A 24,823-nucleotide genomic window follows, 5' to 3' on the forward strand; every position below is an offset into this window, starting at 1 on the left:
AGTCGGTGCACAAATATCAGGAAGCACTAAGGACATTTCGCAGGTGAAAACGAGGTCTGCGAGATTTCGCAGACACTCAAGAGGGTTGCGAAATAATTTCGCAACACCAAGCTATCTTCGCAGGGCTGCGAAGTTGGCTTCCACCTTGAGGTTCTCAGCATTCCAGCTTGCAGCATATATCGGGTAGCTTCAGGAGGAATTCCATTGCACTGTACAAAAAGGCTGCGAAATTCTCGCAACAAAAGGCTGATTTCGCAGCAGCTTGGAGTGATCTGATTGCAATGGCTGTAACTCCTTCGTTTCAACTCCGAATCACGCACCGTTTGAAGCATTGGATTATTGACTTCCTGAGCTTTGAAATGGTATATAGAATGTAGAAAATGGACTTCGGGAAGTGCTCCAAAAGTGCAAAAGAAGACTGCAGCTGCTGTCCTCTGTTTTCTTCACTCTGTTTTCCTCTTCTCCATTGCTTGTGCTCGTGTTTCCACTTGAAATTCAAGCCTGTAAACTTCCAAAATCCTTGCTTTAACTTGTCTAAGTAGCTCCTCCATCATTTGGCATGCTTGAATTGATTCATAAGCTGATAAAAACATGTAAACTTGCCACAAAATGGTTAAAACCAATTACTAAGGACCTTAATGAATTAATTGGGTTAAATGAATATGATTACTACTCAAAGGTGCTTAAAACCATTATAATTAGATCTACAAAATAGCACTTTTTGGTATTAATCATTAGTATTTTTGTTTCATTAATAGATATTTAATTTTAAAAAATAATTCAAAAATAAAAAATAAACCAATTATTGCTAGATATTCAATGAGTAATATTTGCATCTTCATTATCTTGTATCTTGGTAGGGCTATTTTGTGAGCCTTTAAAATGGGTATTGTACAGAGAAATAGAGAGCTCAAATAGGGTTCAAAATCTTAGTTGAGACTAGTACAACTTGGTTGAGTCATATCCGCCTCTACCATATATGACTAGTATCGAACAGATACCCAAGTCCAATATTTGGCTGACTTATGAATAAACTTGTTGAATCACAAAGAAAATTTGAGATAACCTTAATATTATGTCCAAACTAAGCTCTTCAAGTGATGGGTAATGGAAAAAATGGTAATATTGGAGCGGAAATGGCAGATAAGAGAAGAAAATCAAAACTCATGAAAGTGAAAAAATATGGAGAGTTCAGAGTCTTCAAACTCTTTGGATTTTCATCCTTGTATTTGCATCTCCATCATCTTGTATCTTCGTAGGACTATTTTGTAAGCCTTCAAAAATGGGTATTGTAGAGATAAATAGAGAGCTCAAATAGGGTTCATAATCTCGGTTGAGACAAGTACAACTTGTTCGAGTCATATCCGCCTCAACCATGATTGATATTGAATTGATACTTGAGTCCAATATTTGGTTTACTCATGAATAAACTTGTTGAATAAAAAATAAACTTTGAGATAACTCCAAGATTATGTTCAAACTAAGCTTTTTGGGTGATGGGTGATGGAAAAAAATTGTAATATTGGAGCGAAAATGGTGGATGAGATAAGACGATTGAAACCCATGAAAGTGAAAAAGTATGAAGAGTTTAGAGTCTTCAAACCCTTTGCATCTTCATTTCTTTATTTGCATCTCAATCCTCTTATATCTTCGTAGGGCTAATTTGTTAGCCTTAAAAAATGGGTACTGTGCAAAGAAATAGAGAGTTCAAATAGGGTTCAAAATCTCGATTGAGACCAGTATGACTTGGCCAAGTCATATCCACCTCGGCCATGACCAGTACCGAACTAATACTCAAGTCCAATATTTGGTTGACTCATGAATAAACTTGTTGAATAAAAAAGAAACTTTGAGATAACCCCAAGATTATGTCCAAAATAAGCTCTTCGAGTGATAGGTCATGGAAAAAAATGGTAATATTGGAGTTGAAATGGCGGATGAGAGAAGAAGATCGAAACCTATGAAAGTGAAGAAGTATGGAGAGTTTAGAGTCTTCAAACCCTTTGCATCTTCATCCTTGTATTTGCATCTCTATCATCTTGTATCTTTGTAGGGTTATTTTGTGAGCATTCAAAAATGGGTATTATGTAGAGAAATAGAGAGCTCAAAAAGGGTTCAAAATCTTGGTCATGACTAGTATCAGACTGATACCCAAGTCCAATATTTAGTTGACTCATGACTAAACTTGTTGAATCATAAAGAAACTTTGAGATAACCCCAAGATTATGTCCAAACTAAGCTCTTTGAGTGATGGGTGATGGAAAAAAAAATGGTAATATTGGAATGGAAATGGTGGATGAGAGAAGAAGATTGAAACCTATGGTAGTGAAGAAGTATGGAGAGTTCAAAGTCTTCAAACCCTTTGCATATTCATCCTTGTATTTGCATCTTCATCCTCTTATATCTTCGTAGGGCTATTTTATAAGGCTTCAAAAATTAGTATTGTGCAAAGAAATAGAAAGCTCAAACAAGGTTCAAAATCTCGGTCGAGACCGGTACGACTCAACCGATTCATATATGCCTCAGCCATGATCGGTATCGGACCGATATCCGAGTCCAATATTTGGTTGAATCATGAATAAACTTGTTAAATCACAAAGAAACTTTGAGATATCCCTAAGATTATGTCCAAGCTAAGCTCTTCAGGTCATGGGTGATGGAAAAAAATGGTAATATTGGAGCAGAAATAGTTGATGAGAGAAGAAGATTGAAACCCATGAAACCGAAGAATATGGAGAGTTCAAAGTCTTCAAACCTTTTGCATCTTCATCCCTGTATTTGCATCTCTATCCTCTTGTATTTTCATAGGGTTATTTTGTGAGCCTTTAAAAATTGGTATTGTACAAAGAAATAGAGAGCTCAAACAGGGTTAAAATCTTGTCCATGACTAGTACTGAACCGATACCTGAGTCTAATATTTGGTTGACTCATGAAAAAACTTGTTGAATCACAAAGAAACTTTGAGATAACCCCAAGATTATATTCAAACTAAGCTCTTCGGGTGATGGGTGATGGGAAAAAATGGTAATATAGGAGCGAAAATAGTGGATGAAAGAAGATGATGGAAACATATGAAAGTGAAGAAGTGTGGAGAGTATAGAGTCTTCAAACCTTGTGCATCTTCATCCTTGTATTTCTAGCTCCATCCTTTTGTATCTTTGTAGGCCTATTTTTTTAGCCTTCAAATATAGGTATTGTGCAAAGAAATAGAGAGCTCAAAGTGTTGTTTTAGAGAGAAAATGGGTATTGTGCCAAAAAAAGGAAATACGTGTTTGCCAATGGGTTATGGGTATTTGATAGGATTACAAATTTGGGTGGGTATTTGTTTTTTAAGTAGTTAATGAATATGTTGTGAATAATTGTATTTAAATGGATAATGCAAATTTGATGGGAATTAGGATTATGGTACATTAATAATGAATATTTAGGTTTACATGAATAAAAAAGGAAATGAATATTAATATAAAAATTCAATTCAAATGAATAGATGTATAGAAAAAATATATTATATTCAAATATGCTCATTCAAATAAAAATTCTTTATTTTTATAATTGTTTTATTTAGAATACATTTGATAAGAAAAATGATGTTTATTTTTTTCAAAGATGATTCCTAGATGTATTTTTTTAAATATTGAAAATATTTTTAAAAAATTCAAAATATTTAATTTTAAAAAAATTATAAACTATAAATTCACTTTTTATTATTTTCATCTTTAATGATGCATATTTAATATTAAGTGATTAAATTATTTTTTTTATAGTTTTAATATTTTTATAAATCATTACAAAGGTATGTTTTATCATAATTTGAATAATTTTATACATAATAAAATTTTATTTCTTAATTTTTAACTTTATTTATTTGTATTTATTTTTGTAATCTTTTTAAATTGTTTTGAGCTTTTAAACTATAAATTTTTGCGTATCATCCGATATCGATCCGTGACGTTGAAACTGATGTACCTCGGGACTTACCGATTTGGTGACGGATACCGTGACTTTGAACCATGGCCAACTTCTTATAAAGATCTAATGGGTCATGACACTAATCACAATCTGATTACAGATGGTCTGTCCACTGGTTTACTTCTTAGCTTTAAACTAGGAATAAGGCCTAAAACCGAAGATTATGTAGAATTCATTCTAGAGTCTAGAGCATAACTTGAGGAAGTTCAACCTTTCAATTCGAAAAATGACATCCATTGAAGATTTGGAAAGTGTAACTGCTTAATTACCTTACGTATAGGGCATAGATTAGTCGAAGGACTTCATCTAATCAATTGGTATTTTCTTGCTTCTCGCCAGAAAATACGGACTTGCTTGTTAAAGACAACTTAGAAGCAACTAATTAAAAAGTCTTAGAAACCGCTCAGACAGCGAAGGCTACAAGCGTAAAAATCATAGTCAAAGCTTTTGTAACTGAGGAAAGCCTAATGAGCGTATAGCAGAAAGCCAGAGCTTATCCAAGGACTTTTCACTCAGTGGAAGGCACATGAGCTAGAAACTCAGAACTTGGCTACATATTTAATCTCATCAGCCAATCTCTCAACACTTTGAATGGTGAATTAAGCTATATAGATACTCATTAAACTGAACCTACACAAGCCTCATGGAGTAACCATGTTTGATATGGGCGGGTCATTGTATACTCCAAGCTGGCACCTACTCTGTAATCTTCTATTTGCTTGTCTATACACTACTAAAAGAGCAGAAAGCTCTACTATAAATGTAAACGTATGGATCATGCAGATTGATATTAAATTGGACCTGCCTCCACCTGATTGTACATTGCTTTATATTCTGGTTAAGATCTATACACTGACTAATCCTACGTAAATCAACACGTATTGGTGCAACCGCTTGTCCTCGAAAGTGAAAAAAGAAAGAAGAAAAAACTTCCCATTGAAGACTTGGTGAGTTTATGCAAAGACTAACTCACCGACTCTGGTCTATAAATTAACATCTTTTCCAGGCTAAATTTATTATCCCCGCCGAAAGATAAAGATTGGGATTGTTGGAGACAGTACTCTAACAATAAAGAAAGGCGTTAGTTTCATGGTAACTGTGGCCCTCATGGCATTGGCTTCGTTTCTTGCCTCTGCCTATGATCCAAGCCCACTGGAAGACACCTGTGTTGCAGTTGATGAGCCCAAGAATGCTGGTATTTCTATTGTAACCAATGATGTTATAGCTATTTTCAGTACTACTCTTTTTATTGATATGGTGAGTATGGTTTGATACTAAGGATACATCTTTTCTTTTTTCCTTCTTCATGCAGTATTTGTAAATGGGAAGTTCTGCAAGAACCCAAACCTGACCGTGGCCGAGGATTTCTTGTATCAAGGGCTGAATATTCCAGGAAACACATCAAATTATGTGGGCTCAATTGTCAATCTTATAAATGTTGATCAATTACCAGGAGAAAACACTCTTGGGGTGTCACTGTCTCGTATCGATTATGAACCTAATGGTCAAAACCCTCCTCACTTTCACCCTCGTGCCAGTGAGATCTTCATTGTCTTGGAGGGAAAACTCTTTGTTGGCTTTATCACATCCAACCCTGAACACCGCTTCATTAGCAAAGTCCTGAACAAGGGGGATGTTTTTGTGTTCCCTTTCAGTCTCATTCACTTCCAAGTCAACATTGGGCACACTAATGCAGTAGCCATTGCCGTTTTTAACAGCCAAAATCCAGGTGTAATCACCATAGCCAGTTCAATGTTTGGATCAAATCCACCCATCAATCCTGATTTCCTGGCAAGGGCCTTCCAGTTGGACAAGAGGGTGGTTGAATACCTTCAAGCACGATTCTAGTGGGGAAATATAGAAAAAGAATAAGCTGTCAACCTTTGATTTCCTTGCTTGAATGACGATTCATGATGTTCAATTCCCTCATTGTAACAAACATGGTATAATAAGAGGGTCTGGTTGTAACTCTTCTAGTGTGGACTTTGGGCATATTACTACAATAAAGCAGTCTGCAGTCTGTTTGTTAAGCATCATCTCTCTCTCTCTCTCTCTCTCGCTGTGTTTCTGCCTCCCTCGATACTAAATTCAGGATACTGTTTTGCAGAATCAATTATGCCAACAGATTAATTATCAATTGTCTAAACCATAATGACTGAATGAAGCTTATAGGAATGACTCAAAACTAGTTCAAAATACTATATCCTTGATTAAATTCTCAGGTGTAGATATAATGAAAAACTTCACTTATTTACGTATTAAAAAAAATAAATTTTATTTATTTTTAAATTTATTTCAAATAAAATATCACCCTGTTATTATTTTAAAATTAGTATTATTCATTCTTATCAAAATAAATAAATAAATAAATCAATCATATCTTAAAATAGTATCATTTTAAATAAAAATCATAATTTATGATTTTATTATAATATTAATTTCATATTTTACGAATTTTTTTAATTTATCTTTAATTTAAAAACTATTTTTAAAAAAATCTTTAATAAGACTTCAATTAAATATAATTAATATTGTATAAATTGAATTTATAATTTTTTTTACAAAAAATCAAATAAAAACTTATTTTAAACACAACTGAAGTTTATTTATCCAAACCAAGTTTTTTTTTTCTTTGCAATTTATTTAAACAAAAAGAACCGAGACCCCAAATCAACCCAATGTCTGAACCGAGTGGCCAACATGAAGCAAAGGGGATGAATGGGTTGGGTTTGACAAAACTCACCCGGTCTAACGTTTGGATGCTAGACATGTAACTACTAGAGGTGTCCAATGGGTCGAGCCACCCATTTTAGCCTGTGGCCTAGTGCGCCAAAAGACCGAGTCAAGCTGGCATGGCCCAAAGGAGCGGGTCGTGGTGGGCCTAAGGAAACAACCCATCGTGCCATCATGCTGGCCCACTTAACCCTTTAAATATCACTTTTTATTATTTTTAAAAACAAAAAACTAACATTTTTATAAATTTTACAGTTATAAACTTGATAAATATAAATATAAAAAAAAAGTATAATTATTAGAAGTGTATAAAAAATAAAAAAGTATAATTATTAGAGGTGTTTAAAGTAACAAAAAGAAATTTTATTTAATAATAAAAAAACTTAAGTCAAAATGAATTAAAAAAAATTAATTAAAATTTTTAATAAAGTGTGTGCCCATGGGGCACGACTCACCGGCATGGCACAACACGACATGATTAGCACATGGGCTTATGGGCCATGTCAAGCCACCTATTTGGCTTGCATGGGTCGAGCCAACGCATTGGCCTGATAAACATCGGATTGTGTTGGCCCGACACGACCCATTGGACACCTCTAATAACTGTGTTGGATATAGGTCTTTTTAGTTGAAGTTTGGGTCAAGTTTAAATTCTCGGGTGTAGATATAATGAAAAACATGACTTATTTACGTATTAAAAAAATAAAATTTATTTATTTTTAAATTTATTTCAAATAAAATATATCACCCTTTTATTATTTTAAAATTAGTATTATTCATTCTTATAAAAATAAATAAATCATATCTTAAAATAGTATCATTTTAAATAAAAACCATAATTTATGATTTTATTATAATATTAATTTCATATTTTATGATTTTTTTTAATTTATCTTTAATTTAAAAACTATTTTTTAAAAAATCTTTAATAAGACTTCAATTACATATAATTAATATTGTATAAATTGAATTTATAAAAAATTTTACAAAAAATAAAATAAAAACCTATTTTAAAAACAATTGAAATTTATTTATCCAAACCAAGTTTTTTTTTTCTTTGCAATTTATTTAAACAAAAATAATCGAGACCCTAAATCAACCTAATCCATTGGACCTTGCCGTTCATGTCAAGGCTGGTCCGAACCGGGTGGCCAACATGAGGCAAAGGGGATGAATGGGTTGGGTTTGACAAAACTCATCTGGTCTAACGTTTGGATGCTAGACATGTAACTACTAGAGGTGTCCAATGGGTCGAGCCACCCATTTTGGCCTGTGGCCAAGTGCGCCAAAAGACCGAGTCAGGCCGGCATGGCCCAAAGGAGCGGGTCGTGGTGGGCCTAAGGAAACAACCCATCGTGCCATCATGCTGGCCCACTTGACCCTTTAAATATCACTTTTTATTATTTTTAAAAACAAAAAACTAACATTTTTATAAATTTTACAGTTATAAACTTGATAAATATAAATATAAAAAATAAAAAGTATAATTATTAGAGGTGTTTAAAGTAACAAAAAGAAATTTTATTTAATAATAAAAAACTTAAGACAAAATGAATTAAAAAAATAAACAAACACCCGAACTTTAGACAATGATTGAGAGAGCTAGGTTGCCCAAAGGCAACACATAAGGTGTATTTGATCAAACCTAACAAGTAAACTGATAGAGAGATGACGACTATGATTGTTGTTTTCATTATCATAAAGAAAAATTTTAGGATCTTGATTAGGGATGATAATATACCAATTTTATTTAGTACTCGTCCTACCCTTAATGGGCTCGTTTTGAGATAATGATAAACGAGTTTAGATAAATTTGAGAAAATTTTTAAAATCTAGGATGGATTCGAGATAGTTTTGGATATGATTTTGTCTCATCTTGAATTTGAGAAATTTTTTAAAACCCGAGATTGATTCGGGGTGATTTTGGGTATGAGTTTGTTTCATCCTACCTCAGCCTAATTATGTATAATGTTAAATAAAAAGTTCTTTTAATTGATTTCTTTTTTCAGTTTTCAATTTTTTTAACATATTTAAAATATTAATTTTCTTAAAATTTTAGAAATAAAAATTGAAAAATAAATAAATAAAAAACGGGATAGCATGGGGTAGGCATGAGAATTTCCTATACCCGTCCCATCCCATTTAATTTCTTTTTTTGGTGGGGATGATAACATATACGAATAAATATAATGGATTGGGATATGAGTAACTTATCTTAAGCTTATAGCGTTGCCATCCCTAATCTGAATCCGTACAGATCTTGCAATCTCAATTAAAGATACAAATATATGAAATCTAAATCATTGAATAAAGATACAAATATATAAAATCAAGGTACCTACAAGAGGATAAAAGAAAAACGGGATTAAAGTACAAAATAGTCGCATACAAGTTATAATTAATAAATTATTTTTATATACTTTTTCAAGCTCGTTTCATTTATTTTCCTTCATTATATAAATATTAAATAATTTTAAAATACATAAAATTTTAATTAATTATAATTATATTTTATTTTTTCTTATTTTTCATAATAAAACTAAATATAAGAAAAACATTTTCTTTTCTTAGTATTTTCCATAAACCAAACATAGTGAAAGGGTATTCATGTTTCAATGTATGTCTTCTTGCAATTATAGATATAGGATTATAGGCAATGACCAAGGATATCAATCTTAACATCCACATCAAGTGGTAGATAGAGCAAATTACATTAAAAGTGCGTTTGATAGTGATTTTAGGAAGTGTTTCTAACATTTTTTAATACTTCAAAATTCTTATTTTTCAATTATTAAAAAAGTTAAAAACACTTCCTAAAATTACTACCAAACATACTCTAAGAATTGTAAGGTCTTTTGCTTAAGGAGGCTGATTTCTTTGATTTAGAATGTGCACTTTGATTTATATACATATTTGGATGACTAGTAACTTTCCATGGCTGAACTTTTCAACGCAAACCTTAGCAACTTATCTCACTTGTTACAACCACTATCGGGTAGTTCAAGATTCAATCAATGGCAGGATTCATATTCAAATTTGCATCTTTATCACACATCTTGACATTGACCCCAATCAATTGGATACATGTTGACCCGTATTTTTTGCGTGTGTTCCCACTCGACAGTGAGACTCATTTTTATTGTGAAAATTTGATTTTTTTTTTTTTTTTATAAAAAAATTAGGGTTGCCACTTATTTTAATTTATTTTTTAAAAGAGAACAAAATAAGAAAGAAAATTTTGTGTAACTCCTCATTTAGAAAAGACATGTTTGTAAAATCAAGTCTATATTCAAGGGTCAGGTTGCCTATCAGGAAGGTACAGTAATAAGTCGTAATACTCCTCTAAGCATGTATACTAACAATATTTACTAAACAAACGAAATGAATTATGACAGTTAATTGATCAATCATGAATATCAAGATTAAAGAGACAAATTAATATACAAGAAAATAATGATAAAATTAAATTACAAAAATGTACAAAATAAATGACATTAGAATTATACAAACCGATTTATTAAATTGATTACAAAAAGATATTTTAAATATTACTTTTTCAAGATTTTAATTTATTTATTTATTTCCAATAAATGATTTGATTCAATTCTATTTGGATAGAATTTATTCAAAAAATTCCAATTTGACAATAAAAATGATTTTTACTTAGGACATTAATTTTTAGTTTATTTACAAAAATATTTTAATTTGATTTTATTTATAAAGAAAATAATTTCTTTACAAACTTTATTTACGAAAAGAAAATGATTTGTATAAGTTCAATTTGCTAAAAAGATTCTCATTCTATTATTATGAAAAGATTATTTAAGACATTAATTTGTCTACAGTAGATGTCATAAGATTTCTGGGTTTTCATTTCCATTCTTTCTTCACAATTTTCATGACACTTATGCTGGAAGTAACAGTAGTACTGTTTTACAACTAGCTAAGTATTCCTTCTTAATAAACATTCTGCACATGCAGGTTAATCAATCAACTGAGAGTTGTTATCCAGTTGTTTTTTCACAAGATGAGATTTTTTAAGACAAATATTGAGATGGAGACAGAAGAAGATGCCTAACAGACAAACTGCTTTATTTTAATATCAGGATCAAAATCCACACCAAAAGAGCTACAAAATAAAGTAATAAACCCCTCTTATTGTAATGAGGTAATTGAACATCACAAATAGTCATTCAAGCAAGAAAACCAAAGGTTCATAGCTTCTTCATTTTCTCTATTTCCCCACTAGAATCGTGCTTGAAGGAATTCAACCACCTTCTTGTCCAACTGGAAGGCCGTTGCCAGGAAATCGGGATTGATGGGTGGATTTGATCCAAACACTGCATTGGCTATGGTGATTACACCTGGATTTTGGCTGCTCAGACCAGCAATGGCTACTGCATTAATGTGCCCAATATTGAATTGGAAAGATTAGTGAAAATAGAGACAAGTTCGTTGGTTACTAAAGAAATACCAGCATTCTTGGGTCTGGCAACGCAAGTGTCCTGCAGTGGGCTTGGATCAGAGGCAGAGGCAAAAGATGAAGCCAATGCCATGAGGGCCACAGTTACTAGGAAACTAACACCTTTCTCCATTGTTAGAGTACTGTCTCCAAACAATTACAAATCTTTGCGTTTAGGCGAGGGGTGAAAATTTTTGCATGAGAAACATGTCAATTTATAGACAGTCTTCAATGGGTAGGTCTCTCTCTTTTTTCTTTTTTTTTTTTTCTTTTTTTGCTTTCTCACTTACAAGGATAAGTGTTTTCACCAATACATGTTAATTTATGTAGGGTTAGTTAGTATACTGATCTTAACTTAAATATTCTCAATGCATATGTTGAAAGTGAAGTTCAATGAGGTGGAGGCAGGTCCAATTTCATATCCATCTCCAATATGAAAAGTTCTCCACAAGACTTAGTTCCAAATGGCTAGCTAATGGAAGAACTACATATTAACCTTTTAATGCAGCAGATCAGTCCTTGTGTTTTCTTGGTAACCAAACATTGAACAAACTCTAAAGTAGTGTATATACAGCAAAAAGAAGATCATTAATTATTATTATCATTATGGTGTTTGATAGTGAATATATTTATGTTTTATGAGAGAAAGGGACCTTAACAAATAAACTAGGTTGTTAGGTTTTCTGCAACAGTTACAATCTTTGTCTTCTGATGAGAAAGAAGTGAAAACCTTGGATATGAAAATTCTAAAGTTATCACATAGAAGTCTTCGGATTAGTCTATGTTTTATGTATACAATAATAAGCAGATAGGCCAGCTAAGTGTTCAATGGATTGCATTTTTTATATTTCAAACATTGAATCATTCCTCAACTACTACGTTAAATACTCATCCTTTTTTCCTCAACTCATGCTGTAGACTTTAAGAGTTTGATTCTGCATAATCTTTGGCTTTCAAGACTTAGTGCAGGGTAAAGCTAAGGGTCTAAACCTGTGGACTGAGGGGGAGAGAGAGAGAGAGAGAAAGAGAAAGCATTGTTTTTATTATACCCAAAGTCCATATAGAAAGAAGTACATAATAAACCCTCTTATTGTACTACCATTATGCTGGGGGAACATTACAAAAGGTTACTTAAACAAGAAAATAGTTCATCACTTGCTCAACTAAATATTCTTTTAGTTGTAAAAATATTTCAATTTGATTTTATTTATAAAGAAAATAATTTTTTTACAAACTTTATTTACAAAAAGAAAATGATTTGTATAAGTTCAATTTGCTAAAAAGATTCTCATTCTATTATTATGAAAAGGTTATTTAAGACATTAATTTGCAAAAATTACTTTTTAGCCCATTTTAATTAAGGAAATAGAATTTTATTTAAAAATTCATTTTTTTAGATAATTTTATTAAAAATTAACTTTGATGACAAAACAATGTTTATTAAATAAATAAATTTCCAGGCAATTGTTATTATTATTATTATTATTATTGAATTTCATTGAAAACAATTTTTTGAATCTTCCTAAATTAAATATTCAATTGTATACCCCAAGTAGATATATACAAAAGAATTTGTACCCAATCATACCCACAATAAGCTCAATGTCTTGCCATTTATTATTTTTCTGACCCTCATTTTCTTTCATGAAATTCAACCCTCCACGTGTGCGTTATAAGTCATAAATCCATGCTCAACCAACAAAATATCAATAGAGTCAATCAAGCTCATAAACATGCGCTTACAGGGAGTTATCTCACCATACATATCCAATCTATCCCATCTCACCACCCTCTCTTTGCAAGGCAACAGCTTGTATGGAGGGATCCCAGCTACCATTGGAGAGCTTTCTGAGTTAACATTCATAAACATGAGTTGTAATAAGCTTGGAGGCAATATTCCAGCCTCCATACAAGGCTATTGGAGCCTGGAGACAATAGACTTGGACGATAACAATCTGACTGGAAGCATTCCTGCTGTACTAGGCCAAATGACAAACTTGACATACCTTTGTTTCTCTGAGAACAGCCTCACTGGAGCTATACACTATAGGGAAAAAGATATATGGTGACATTTATAACGAGTTACCATAAACATAGGGTGTCACTACAACATAGCGTCACCTTCTCCACTGATACCATAGAGGGTACCAATTGGTAACGTATTTGGAAGTGACACCAAAGTAGATAAATGGTGACCCATTCGGAAGTGACACCATATATTTCTAGTGATGAGAGGGTATCGCATTAAATGCATCATCTTTGAATTATAATGTCATATTAAATGCATCACCTTTGAGTAATGGTGTCACATCATTGTAAATTATTGTGGAAGATATGATTGCTTTTAGTTATAAATTTTTGTAATGCTTATGAATTAATAAGTAAGATTAACCTATTTATTTTTTGTCCATAAATATAACAATAATATTATATTTAACTCATTTTTCTGTAATGTTTCTAGAATAACTCATAATACATTGATCATCTAATAATATTTGTATATCAAATGTTCACAAAAAGATAGTACATCCAACATATCAAACCCATCAAAACTAAAAAAAGAAGAGTGAATACATACCAAAACATGATTTAGAAATGTTAAAGATCCCAAGATTCATGTATACCTCCAATTCATAAGCATAAAACCGGCTAACTATAAAATGACATAAAAGTCCCATCTAAAAATCTAAATTTCTCAGTACTAATTAAATTAACATTTATGTCCTACAACGTATGACATAAGAGTTGCATTTAAAAACCCAAAATCTTGTTGCCTTCTTCTTTCTTTTTATTCTCCATTCCACCATCCCAAAAGTGTATACTTGCATTTCATAGTTTAATGAGTTTTATAGATTTTTATTGAAGAAAATAAACATGGATCGATGTTATCATAAATGAAAAAAATCTAAGAACTATTTTTTTTTCTTTTTTTTTTTCAAATAGAAACATTATTCAAAGAACCTATGGAAAAATTCATGTAGTAGCTAAAGGACTCACCATGCATGGTGATCATGATGCATCAACATGATTCATGATTAGTTGTAGCACAAAAGTAGCCCATTTTTCTCTAATTTCATCGAATTCTACTTGAGAATATGTTTTTTTATCACCAAACTGAAATCAAATAAGAAAATAACATTAAAATGCATAACATTTGGAAGCCTAAAACTATGTACAATTCATTAAATTTGTAATACCTTTGAAGCAATAATTGTAGGATAAAAAATTATCTCTTTTATGAATCTCATAACAAAGTAGCCACATTCGAACCCTCCTTCTTGTCTTGGACACTAATCGATCAATTATAAAATAACATTAGTACTCATATATATAAATGGTGCAAATGCATAAGCTAATGTGTAAAGAAAATTTTTTGGATGTCACCTGCACTAGTTGCCAAGATGGCTCCCTTTTAGATGTTTTCTTTGTAGATATTCGAAGTGCCCTATGTAAATAAGTTCAATGTGTTTGAGATGAATGTATTTTTTATAAAAAAAAAAAAATAATACTATGAAAAATAATAGGAAGAACTTACATGTTTACGATATTCTTTAAGTCCTCAAATAGTTTGTGATGCATAGGGTCAAGATAGTGGACTATCATTTTCCTTGGCTCAATCACCACCAAGACCCAATGAAAGCTAAAACATTAAAAACAAAAGTAGCGTCTAATTAGAAATATAAATCAATCATAAAACCTCAAATTAAAGTATAATATTTGTCACTTACTCAGGGTTGTAAGGTATGAAAACATATTTAGCATCTTGGCACTCCATTAAGCGTTTTGACAACAATTGTGCTCTTTTCTCTGTTTGATGAGTACTAAGGCTTGCTCGTGATATTGTAAAAGGATTAACAAATATAAATTGTGATTCCTTTTTGGCAATATGTAGTTGATCATGCATGTGCCTATTATTGTATCAAAACACCAAAAGAAAATTATCATTAGTCATATCCAATTTCGTTCAACATGGGCAACTCATATTTAAAAAAATAAAAACAAATGAAAATAAAAGGTGCACACCATAAATAGAAGGAGATGCAGTTTGATGACACCTCTAAAGATGAAATAATGTATTCACAATCCTCTCTAGATATATATGTTTGAAATTCGACACCAAAAAGTGAAATGGGGAGCTGTATTGGGTATGTCTTGTCATTACCAAGACAACCATCCACAAATTTTTGAAAATTTTTAATGACCGAATGATTTTGAGGCTTAGATTTTCAAAAAATTGGTGTCTTCACTATCTTCTTCTTTCCTTTATCCAACACCTATGAAAAAGGAAGGAATGTTAGATATATATACTCCTAAACAATAAAATACCAAGTTACAATCAAATTTACTATAGGCATAAAATGACATACCTAAGGATGTTCAGTTTCAAGTATGACAAGGCTTGTTGGCCAGTCAAGCTCAAAGCCAATAGCATCCCCAACATTGATAATCTCATATGGATTTGGAAATGGGAGTCTAGCATCTGGCTTGTGTGCAGCATTTATTACAACCAACCTATTCGATCCTTTTTCTTCTATTAGTGTACCAGTTGGAACAACATTTTCTTTTCTTTCCACTGCTAATTTACATTTAATTACCTTCAATACAACAAATAATATCATTTACATAGGCTTTATGTCACTTATATTAATCTTGTATTATTAGTAAGTAAATGCATACCTTGTGTTTCAGTGGTGGTTCTGGTGGTTGGGGCTCTTCTATCATTTTAAACATTGGTTTTTCTGCTACAACTAGTTGTAAAACAAGTTGTTGTCTCATGTTATTACTACCCATCTCTTTTCGTACCATTTCCCATATTTCTTCTTTGATTTTTTTCATGTCATCATATGGTTGATGAAAGTATGAGCTAGGCCTAATCAATTTAAGGATATTTCTCTTTTGATAAAAGCCATTTCCTATTGTAATACAATATAGTACTTTTAAAAAAGATGTGTTTAGCATTCCTAGATTTTATGTATCATGATTACCAACAAGAAAAGGAAAAGGTTGAATTATGGAATATTCGTTCTCAAAATAAAAGTAACTTAGATCTGTAAAATCTGAAAGCATCCAACATGGCATACCATAAACCTAATCAACTATAAATAATTAAAATAAAATAAAAATATGCAAGTTGCGGTATTTGTGGCTTTTCTATGTTTTTGTATGGTGTCAGAATTTTCCAATTTATAAAACTTGTAAAAGACAAAACACAAAAATACTACATCATATATACATTGAACAATGCATGTATAGTGGTTTTGATTTAGAGCCAACCAATAAGAGAAGGTTACGAGTCATCTTAAGATGTTATGTTTTCAAAATTTTAAAGTTTGAAATAAAGATAATGATTCATTGAAAAGTTTCAGCCATAAAATGAAAATATGCAAGTTGCGGTATTTGTGGCTTTTCTATGTTTTTGTATGGTGTCAGAATTTTCCAATATATACAACTTGTAAAAGACAAAACACAAAAATGCTACATCATATATACATTGAACAATGCATGTATAGTGGTTTTGATTTAGAGCCAACCAATAAGAGAAGGTTACCAGTCATCTTAAGATGTTATGTTTTCAAAAAAATTTCAAAATTTTCAATTTCAGGTTAATTGTTGCAGCCTTTGTTGTCTAGAACCAATGTAGCTGGCCACGTGTTTCCGTTCAACAATATTCAGCACCGATGTAGAGATCGAAAGCCAAGGTTTGCGTTGACTAATGCCATGTTTCCTGGTCAACTGAGGTGACCCGCCTGTTCCAATACTTCTCCAGTTCTCTCTTTATTCACGCCCATAGATTGATCTTCCCTCTAGCAAAGGCTGTTCAATCCTACGCAGTCCCCTGAAACATTTGCCACGCATAGCGGGATTGGTTGACCGAAGCCTTCTATATTTTTGTCTCTTTGTGGAGACTTGTCTTCTAATATTTATCTTTTCTATATATATTTATGTTCATCTCCATGCACACATGGATTAAGATATGGACAAATACTTAGTGGTGGTGTCTTGGTGGTACAAGCAATATGACTTTTGAAGGGGCCTTCCTATCACGTAAGGTACCATTTTTGGAGCATCCTATTGGGTCACGCCCTCCTTTTATGAAGGTTGCACCAAGCCATCCTAATCCTACTAGGAGACTAACTTTTGAGTCCTAGTTTGCGTCCGACTCAAGCTTAACAGATGACAAATTTGAGTAGGACTCCAAGTCCTACTGAATCTAAAACTCTCATGCCACATCTCTCTATCTCCTTATGCATGAAGATTTAGTTTTCTATCCCGATTAGGAGTCTTCTCATGTCAAGAGTCCCTTTCTCTTCCTGCAATATTAGGTCTCAATCTCCCACTTTGACTAGAAGTCTCATGTGATAGGAGTATGTCTCATGCAATAGGAGTCTTGCTCATGTGATGCATCAGTTCACCATGCTTCCTATTGTAGGAGACTACACCTTGCTCAAGCCATCCCGATGCCAAGATGTGTCTATTCAAATCTACCTGCACATGACTCATACTGTTGCATCTAGGAATGGCAACGGGGCAGGTTCGGGACGGGTCGCCCCCATCCCAACCCCGCCCCGTTTATTAAAAATAATTCCCATCCCCGTCCCGTTTAAAAAATTAAACGGGGCAGGGCGGGGCGGGGCGGGGCAGGTATGGGAAATTCCCAAACCCGCCCCGCCCAGCCCTGTTTAGCCTCCTTTTTAAAAAAAAAAAAAATTGCTTTTAAAATTTTTAATTACATTAAAATAAATATATTTATAAATAATAAAATTATTATATTTTTTATAATTTATTTTATTAATTTTTTTTTATTATCTATATATTAAAAATAGTAAAATAAAATTAATTTTAAAATTTAAATTAAATTAAATTAAATTTTAAAATTGATTTTATATGTAAACGGGGCGGGGCGGGGCGGGGCGGGGCGGGGCGGGGCGGGATGGGGCAATACCCGAACCCGCCCCGGGTTTAAAAAAAAAAATCTTATACCCGTTAAAAACCCATTTATTAAATTTCAACCCCATCCCATTAGGGGCGGGGCAGGGCGGGTACCCGAAAAAACCCGCCCCGTTGCCATCCCTAGTTGCATCTGTGCGTGTTGGGCTCACACATCAAGGCACAAGAACAACAATGAATTCCATTAACTCTAATGGATGACCTTTGGACCCATTCCTTAGGATCTGATTGGAACCCACCCAGTCAAACAGTTGACTCCGGTACTAACAATAACAGGTTTCCGTCACTAACAGTAACAGATTTCCTCATGCAGATTAATCCAAAGAATGGATTTGAAGATTCTGTGAATATAATGGAACAAAAGTAACCCCCCCCCCACAAAACAGTGTGGTTGTCGTTAAGGGCTGATTTGGTCTAGCATGGCAGTATGAGATAAAATTAATGCGTCTGGAGTGAAATTCTATATCTCATTCTCACTTAGATACAAACAGAAAAATCATTCTTTTTTTTTTCTCTCTCGTTTTTTAGAAGGGATGAAGATTATGTGGCAGTATATCTCAAAAAAAAATCTATACCTATCATTCTCACACAAATACATATTAAAAATCATTCATTTTTTCTTGTTTTCCACTTGTTTTTATGGAGTTGATCATGTGTTTGGTTCAGATTAAAAAATCAATTAATCTACAGGTTTTTTCTTCTATGCTAGAACTTTAAACCTAAGTTTTTCTTCCTTACAACTCAAAAAAACACAGTTCATAAAAACCATAATACAAAAATGTTGAAACAATGTAAACGTTTGGATCATGCAGATTGATATTAAATTGGACCTGCCTCCACCTGATTGTACATTGCTTTATATTCTGGTTAAGATCTGTTTACTGACTAATCCTACGTAAATCAACATGTATTGGTGCAACCGCTTGTCCTCGAAAGTGAAAAAAGAAAGAAGAAAAAACTTCCCATTGAAGACTTGGTGAGTTTATGCAAAGACTAACTCATCGACTCTGGTCTATAAATTAACATCTTTTCCATGCTAAATTTCTTATCCCCGCCTAAAGATAAAGATTGTGATTGTTGGAGGCAGTACTCTAACAATGAAGAGAGGCGTTAGTTTCCTGGTAACCGTGGCCTTCATGGCATTGGCTTCCTTTCTTGCCTCTGCCTATGATCCAAGCCCACTGGAAGACACCTGTGTTGCCGTTGATGAGCCCAATAATGCTGGTATTTCTATAGTAACCAATGATCTTATAGCTATTTTCAGTACTTCTCTTTTTATTGATATGGTGAGTATGGTTTGATACTAATGATATATCTTTTCTTTTTTCCTTCTTCATGCAGTATTTGTAAATGGGAAGTTCTGCAAGAACCCAAACCTGACCGTGGCCGAGGATTTCTTGTATCAAGGGCTGAATATTCCAGGAAACACATCAAATTATGTGGGCTCAATTGTCAATCTTATAAATGTTGATCAATTACCAGGAGAAAACACTCTTGGGGTGTCAGTGGCTCGTATCGATTATGAACCTAATGGTCAAAACCCTCCTCACTTTCACCCTCGTGCCAGTGAGGTCTTCATTGTCTTGGAGGGAACACTCTTTGTTGGCTTTATCACATCCAACCCTGAACACCGCTTCATTAGCAAAGTCCTGAACAAGGGGGATGTTTTTGTGTTCCCTTTCAGTCTCATTCACTTCCAAGTCAACATTGGGCACACTAATGCAGTAGCCATTGCCGCTTTTAACAGCCAAAATCCAGGTGTAATCACCATAGCCAGTTCAATGTTTGGATCAAATCCACCCATCAATCCTGATTTCCTGGCAAGGGCCTTCCAGTTGGACAAGAGGGTGGTTGAATACCTTCAAGCACGATTCTAGTGGGGAAATATAGAAAAAGAATAAGCTGTCAACCTTTGATTTCCTTGCTTGAATGACGATTCATGATGTTCAATTCCCTCATTGTAACAAACATGGTATAATAAGAGGGTCTGGTTGTAACTCTTCTGGTGTGGACTTTGGGCATATTACTACAATAAAGCAGTCTGCAGTCTGTTAATTGTTAAGCATCATCTCTCTCTCTCTCTCTCTCTCTCTCTCTCTCTCTCTCTCTCTCTCGCTGTGTTTCTGCCTCCCTCGATACTAAATTCAGGATACTGTTTTGCAGAATCAATTATGCCAACAGATTAATTATCAATTGTCTAAACCATAATGACTGAATGAAGATTATAGGAATGAATCAAAACTAGTTCAAAATACTATATCCTTGATTAAATTCTCAGGTGTAGATATAATGAAAAACTTCGCTTATTTACGTATTAAAAAAATAAATTTTATTTATTTTTAAATTTATTTCAAATAAACTATATCACCCTTTTATTATTTTAAAATTAGTATTATTCATTCTTATCAAAATAAATAAATCAATCATATCTTAAAATAGTATCATTTTAAATAAAAATCATAATTTATGATTTTATTATAATATTAATTTCATATTTTATGATTTTTTTTAATTTATCTTTAATTTAAAAACTATTTTTTTTTAAATCTTTAATAAGACTTCAATTAAATATAATTAATATTGTACAAATTGAATTTATAAATTTTTTTAGAAAAAATCAAATAAAAGCTTATTTTAAAAACAACTTAAGTTTATTTATCCAAACCAAGTTTTTTTTTTCTTTGCAATTTATTTAAACAAAAATAACCAAGACCCCAAATCAACCCAATGGTTGGTCTGAACCGGGTGGCCAACATGAAGCAAAGGGGATGAATGGGTTGGGTTTGACAAAACTCACCTGGTCTACCGTTTGGATGCTAGACATGTAACTACTAGAGGTGTCCAATGGGTCGAGCCACCCATTTTGGCCTGTGGCCTAGTGCGCCAAAAGATCGAGTCAGGCCGGCATGGCCCAAAGGAGCGGGTCGTGGTGGGCCTAAGGAAACAACCCGTCGTGCCATCATGTTGGCCCACTTAACCCTTTAAATATCACTTTTTATTATTTTTAAAAACAAAAAACTAACATTTTTATAAATTTTACAGTTATAAACTTGATAAATATAAATATAAAAAATAAAAAGTATAATTATTAGAGGTGTTTAAAGTAACAAAAAGAAATTTTATTTAATAATAAAAAACTTAAGACAAAATAAATTAAAAAATAATAATTAAAGTGTGTGGCCCATGGGGCGACTCACCGACATGGCACAACACGACATGATTAGCCCATGGGTTTATGGGCCATGTCAAGCCACCTATTTGGCTTGCATGGGTCGAGCCAACGCATTGGCCTGATAAACATGGGTTGTGTTGGCCCGACATGACCCATTGGACACCTCTAATAATTGTGTTGGACATAGGTCTTTTTAGTTGAAGTTTGGGTTAGGTTTAAATGAGCTCCAAATCAAGCTTTGACCTAAAAGTTTTAGATGACCATCAAAGGAGTGTTTTTTTTTTCTTTTTTACTTAATTTTGAATAAAACTTAAAATTATATAGTGTTTAAAAGTATTAAACATCACAGTTTTTGGTTTTTTAATATTTTATTTTTATTAAGTACTAAAAAGTTAAAAAAAAGTCATTAAGTTACTTTTAGTATTAAAAAAAGTCGAAAAAAATTAAAACAAACAAACACCCGAACTTTAGACAATGATTGAGAGAGCTAGGTTGCCCCAAAGGCAACACATAAGGTGTATTCGATCAAACCTAAAAAGTACACTGATAGAGAGATGACGACTATGATTGTTGTTTTCATTATCATAAAGAAAAATTTTAGGATCTTGATTAGGGATGACAATATACCAATTTTTTTTTAGTACTTGTCATACCCTTAATGTACTCGTTTTGAGATAATGATATAAAGTTTAGATAAATTAGAGAAAATTTTTAAAATCTAGGATGGATTCGAGATAGTTTTGGATATGATTTTGTCTCATCTTGAATTTGAGAAATTTTTAAAAACCCAAGATTGATTCAGGGTGATTTTGGGTATGAGTTTGTTTCATCCTACCTCAGCCTAATTATGTATAATGTTAAATAAAAAGTTCTTTAATTGATTTCTTTTTTCAGTTTTCAATTTTTTTAACATATTTAAAATATTAATTTTCTTAAAATTTTAGAAATAAAAATTGAAAAATAAATAAATAAATAATGGGATAGCATGGGGTAGGCATGAGAATTTCCTATTCCCATTTAATTTCTTTTTTTGGTGGGGATGATAACATATACGAATAAATATAATGGATTGGGATATGAGTAACTTGCCTCAAGCCCATACCGTTGTCATCCCTAATCTGAATCCGTACGGATCTTGCAATCTCAATTAAAGATACAAATATATGAAATCTAAATCATCGAATAAAGATACAAATATATAAAATCAAGGTACCTACAAGAGAATAAAAGAAAAACGGGATTAAAGTACAAAATAGTCGCATACAAGTTATAATTAATAAATTATTTTTATATACTTTTTCAAGCTTGTTTCATTTATTTTCCTTCATTATATAAATATTAAATAATTTTAAAATACATAAAATTTTAATTAATTATAATTATATTTTATTTTTTTCTTATTTTTCATAATAAAACTAAATATAAGAAAAACATTTTTCAGAACATTTTCTTTTCTTAGTATTTTCCATAAACCAAACATAGTGAAAGGGTATTCATGTTTCAATGTATGTCTTCTTGCTATTATAGATATAGGATTATAGGCAATGACCAAGGATATCAATCTTAACATCCACATCAAGTGGTACATAGAGCAAATTACATTAAAAGTGCGTTTGATAGTGATTTTAGGAAGCGTTTCTAACATTTTTAACACTTCAAAATTCTTATTTTTCAATTATTAAAAAAGTTAAAAACACTTCCTAAAATCACTATCAAACACACTCTAAGAATTCTAAGGTCTTTTGCTTAAGGAGGTTGATTTCTTGGATTTAGAAGAGAAAGAAAATCAATTGTGTGCACTTTGATTTATATACATATTTGGATGACTAGTAACTTTCAATTGAGGATTTCAATGCAAACCTTAGCAACTTATCTCACTTGTTACAACCAGTATCAGGTAGTTCAAGATTCAATCAATGGTAGGATTCATATTCAAATTTTGCATCTTTATCATACATCTTGACATTGACCCCAATCAATTGGATACATGTTGACCCGTATTTTTTGCGTGTGTTCCCACTCGACAGTGAGACTCATTTTTATTGTGAAATTTTGATTTTTTTTTTTTATATAAAAAAATTAGGATTGCCACTTATTTTAATTTATTTTTTAAAAGAGAAAATAAAATAAGAAAGAAAATTTTGTATAAATCCTCATTTAGAAAAGACATGTCTGTAAAATCAAGTCTATATTCAAGGGTCAAGTTGTCTATCAGAAAGGTACAATAATAAGTGGTAATACCCCTCTAAGCATGTATACTAACAATCTTTACTAAACAAACAAAATGAATTATGACAGTTAATTGATCAATCATGAATATCAAGATTAAAGACACAAATTAATATACAAGAAAATAATTATAAAATTAAATTACAAAAATGTACAAAATAAATGACATTAGAATTATACACCCCGATTTATTAAATTGATTACAAAAAGATATTTTAAATATTACTTTTTCAAGATTTTAATTTATTTATTTATTTCCAATAAATGATTTGATTGAATTTTATTTGGATAGAATTTATTCAAAAAATTCCAATTTGACAATAAAAATTATTTTGACTTACTTTTACTAGAAAAAGAATGAATTTTTAGAACTTTATTTACAAAAATATTTCAATTTGATTTTATTTATAAAGGAAATAATTTCTTTATAAACTTTATTTATGAAAAGAAAATGATTTGTATAAGTTCAATTTGCTAAAAAGATTCTCGTTCTATTATTATGAAAAGATTATTTAAGACATTAATTTGTCTACAGTAGATGTCATAAGATTTCTGGGTTTTCATTTCCATTCTTTCTTCACAATTTTCATGACACTTATGCTTCTCCCACCATTCAAATGGTTTACTTGGACATCTTAATTAGTTTCTTCGATCTCGGTTGATGAGTTATAATGGGAAAATATAGAGAAGCAAAATGGCATCTTTTTTATTTTTGAATTCTCAGCAGTTGTTGCCTCAATGTTCATTCCTTCATCACCAATTCTGCCAGCAGTATGCTGGAAGTAGCAGTAGTACTGTTTTACAACTAGTTAAGTATTCATTCTTAATAAACATTCTGCACATGCAGGTTAATCAATCAACTGAGAGTTGTTTTTTCACAAGATAAGATTTTTTAAGACAAATATTGAGATGGAGACAGAAGAAGATGCATAACAGACAAACTGCTTTATTTTAATATTAGGACCAAAGTCCACACCAAAAGAGCTACAAAATAAAGTAATAAACCCCTCTTATTGTAATGAGGTAATTGAACATCACAAATAGTCATTCAAGCAAGCAAATCAAAGGTTCATAGCTTCTTCATTTTCTCTATTTCCCCACTAGAATCGTGCTTGAAGGAATTCAACCACCTTCTTGTCCAACTGGAAGGCCGTTGCCAGGAAATCAGGATTGATTGGTGGATTTGATCCAAACACTGCATTGGATATGGTGATTACACCTGGATTTTGGCTGCTTAGACCAGCAATGGCTACTGCATTAATGTGCCCAATATTGAATTGGAAAGATCAGTGAAAATAGTGACAAGTTCA

At 32.1% G+C, this 24,823-nt stretch overlaps 2 protein-coding genes across 2 annotated transcripts; both read left to right on the forward strand.

Annotated features, from left to right (window-relative positions):
- Positions 1 to 4,993: 4,993 nt before the first annotated feature.
- Positions 4,994 to 6,002, forward strand: LOC109123939 (germin-like protein subfamily 1 member 17). Its single transcript, XM_019225163.2, has 2 exons — positions 4,994 to 5,164; positions 5,282 to 6,002. Exons 1-2 carry the CDS (start codon positions 5,059 to 5,061, stop codon positions 5,815 to 5,817), a joined length of 642 nt encoding a protein of 213 aa, XP_019080708.1. The 5' UTR covers positions 4,994 to 5,058; the 3' UTR covers positions 5,818 to 6,002.
- Positions 6,003 to 19,159: 13,157 nt separating this feature from the next.
- GER7 (germin-like protein 7) lies at positions 19,160 to 20,174 on the forward strand. Its single transcript, NM_001281015.1, is given in 2 exon segments — positions 19,160 to 19,336; positions 19,454 to 20,174. Coding segments are annotated over 2 exon segments (663 nt in total). The 5' UTR covers positions 19,160 to 19,209; the 3' UTR covers positions 19,990 to 20,174.
- Positions 20,175 to 24,823: the final 4,649 nt, after the last annotated feature.

This window comes from Vitis vinifera, chromosome 14, assembly GCF_030704535.1.
Source record: "Vitis vinifera cultivar Pinot Noir 40024 chromosome 14, ASM3070453v1".
In the NCBI taxonomy this organism is placed as follows: Eukaryota; Viridiplantae; Streptophyta; class Magnoliopsida; order Vitales; family Vitaceae; genus Vitis; species Vitis vinifera.

Excerpts from the sequence above, each read along its gene's own strand:
- LOC109123939 (XM_019225163.2), top strand. The coding sequence starts at position 5,059 with ATGGTAACTGTGGCCCTCATGGCATTGGCTTCGTTTCTTGCCTCTGCC. Across the intron at positions 5,165-5,281 it reads TGATGAGCCCAAGAATGCTG|TATTTGTAAATGGGAAGTTC; the intron begins GTATTTCTATTG and ends TTCTTCATGCAG.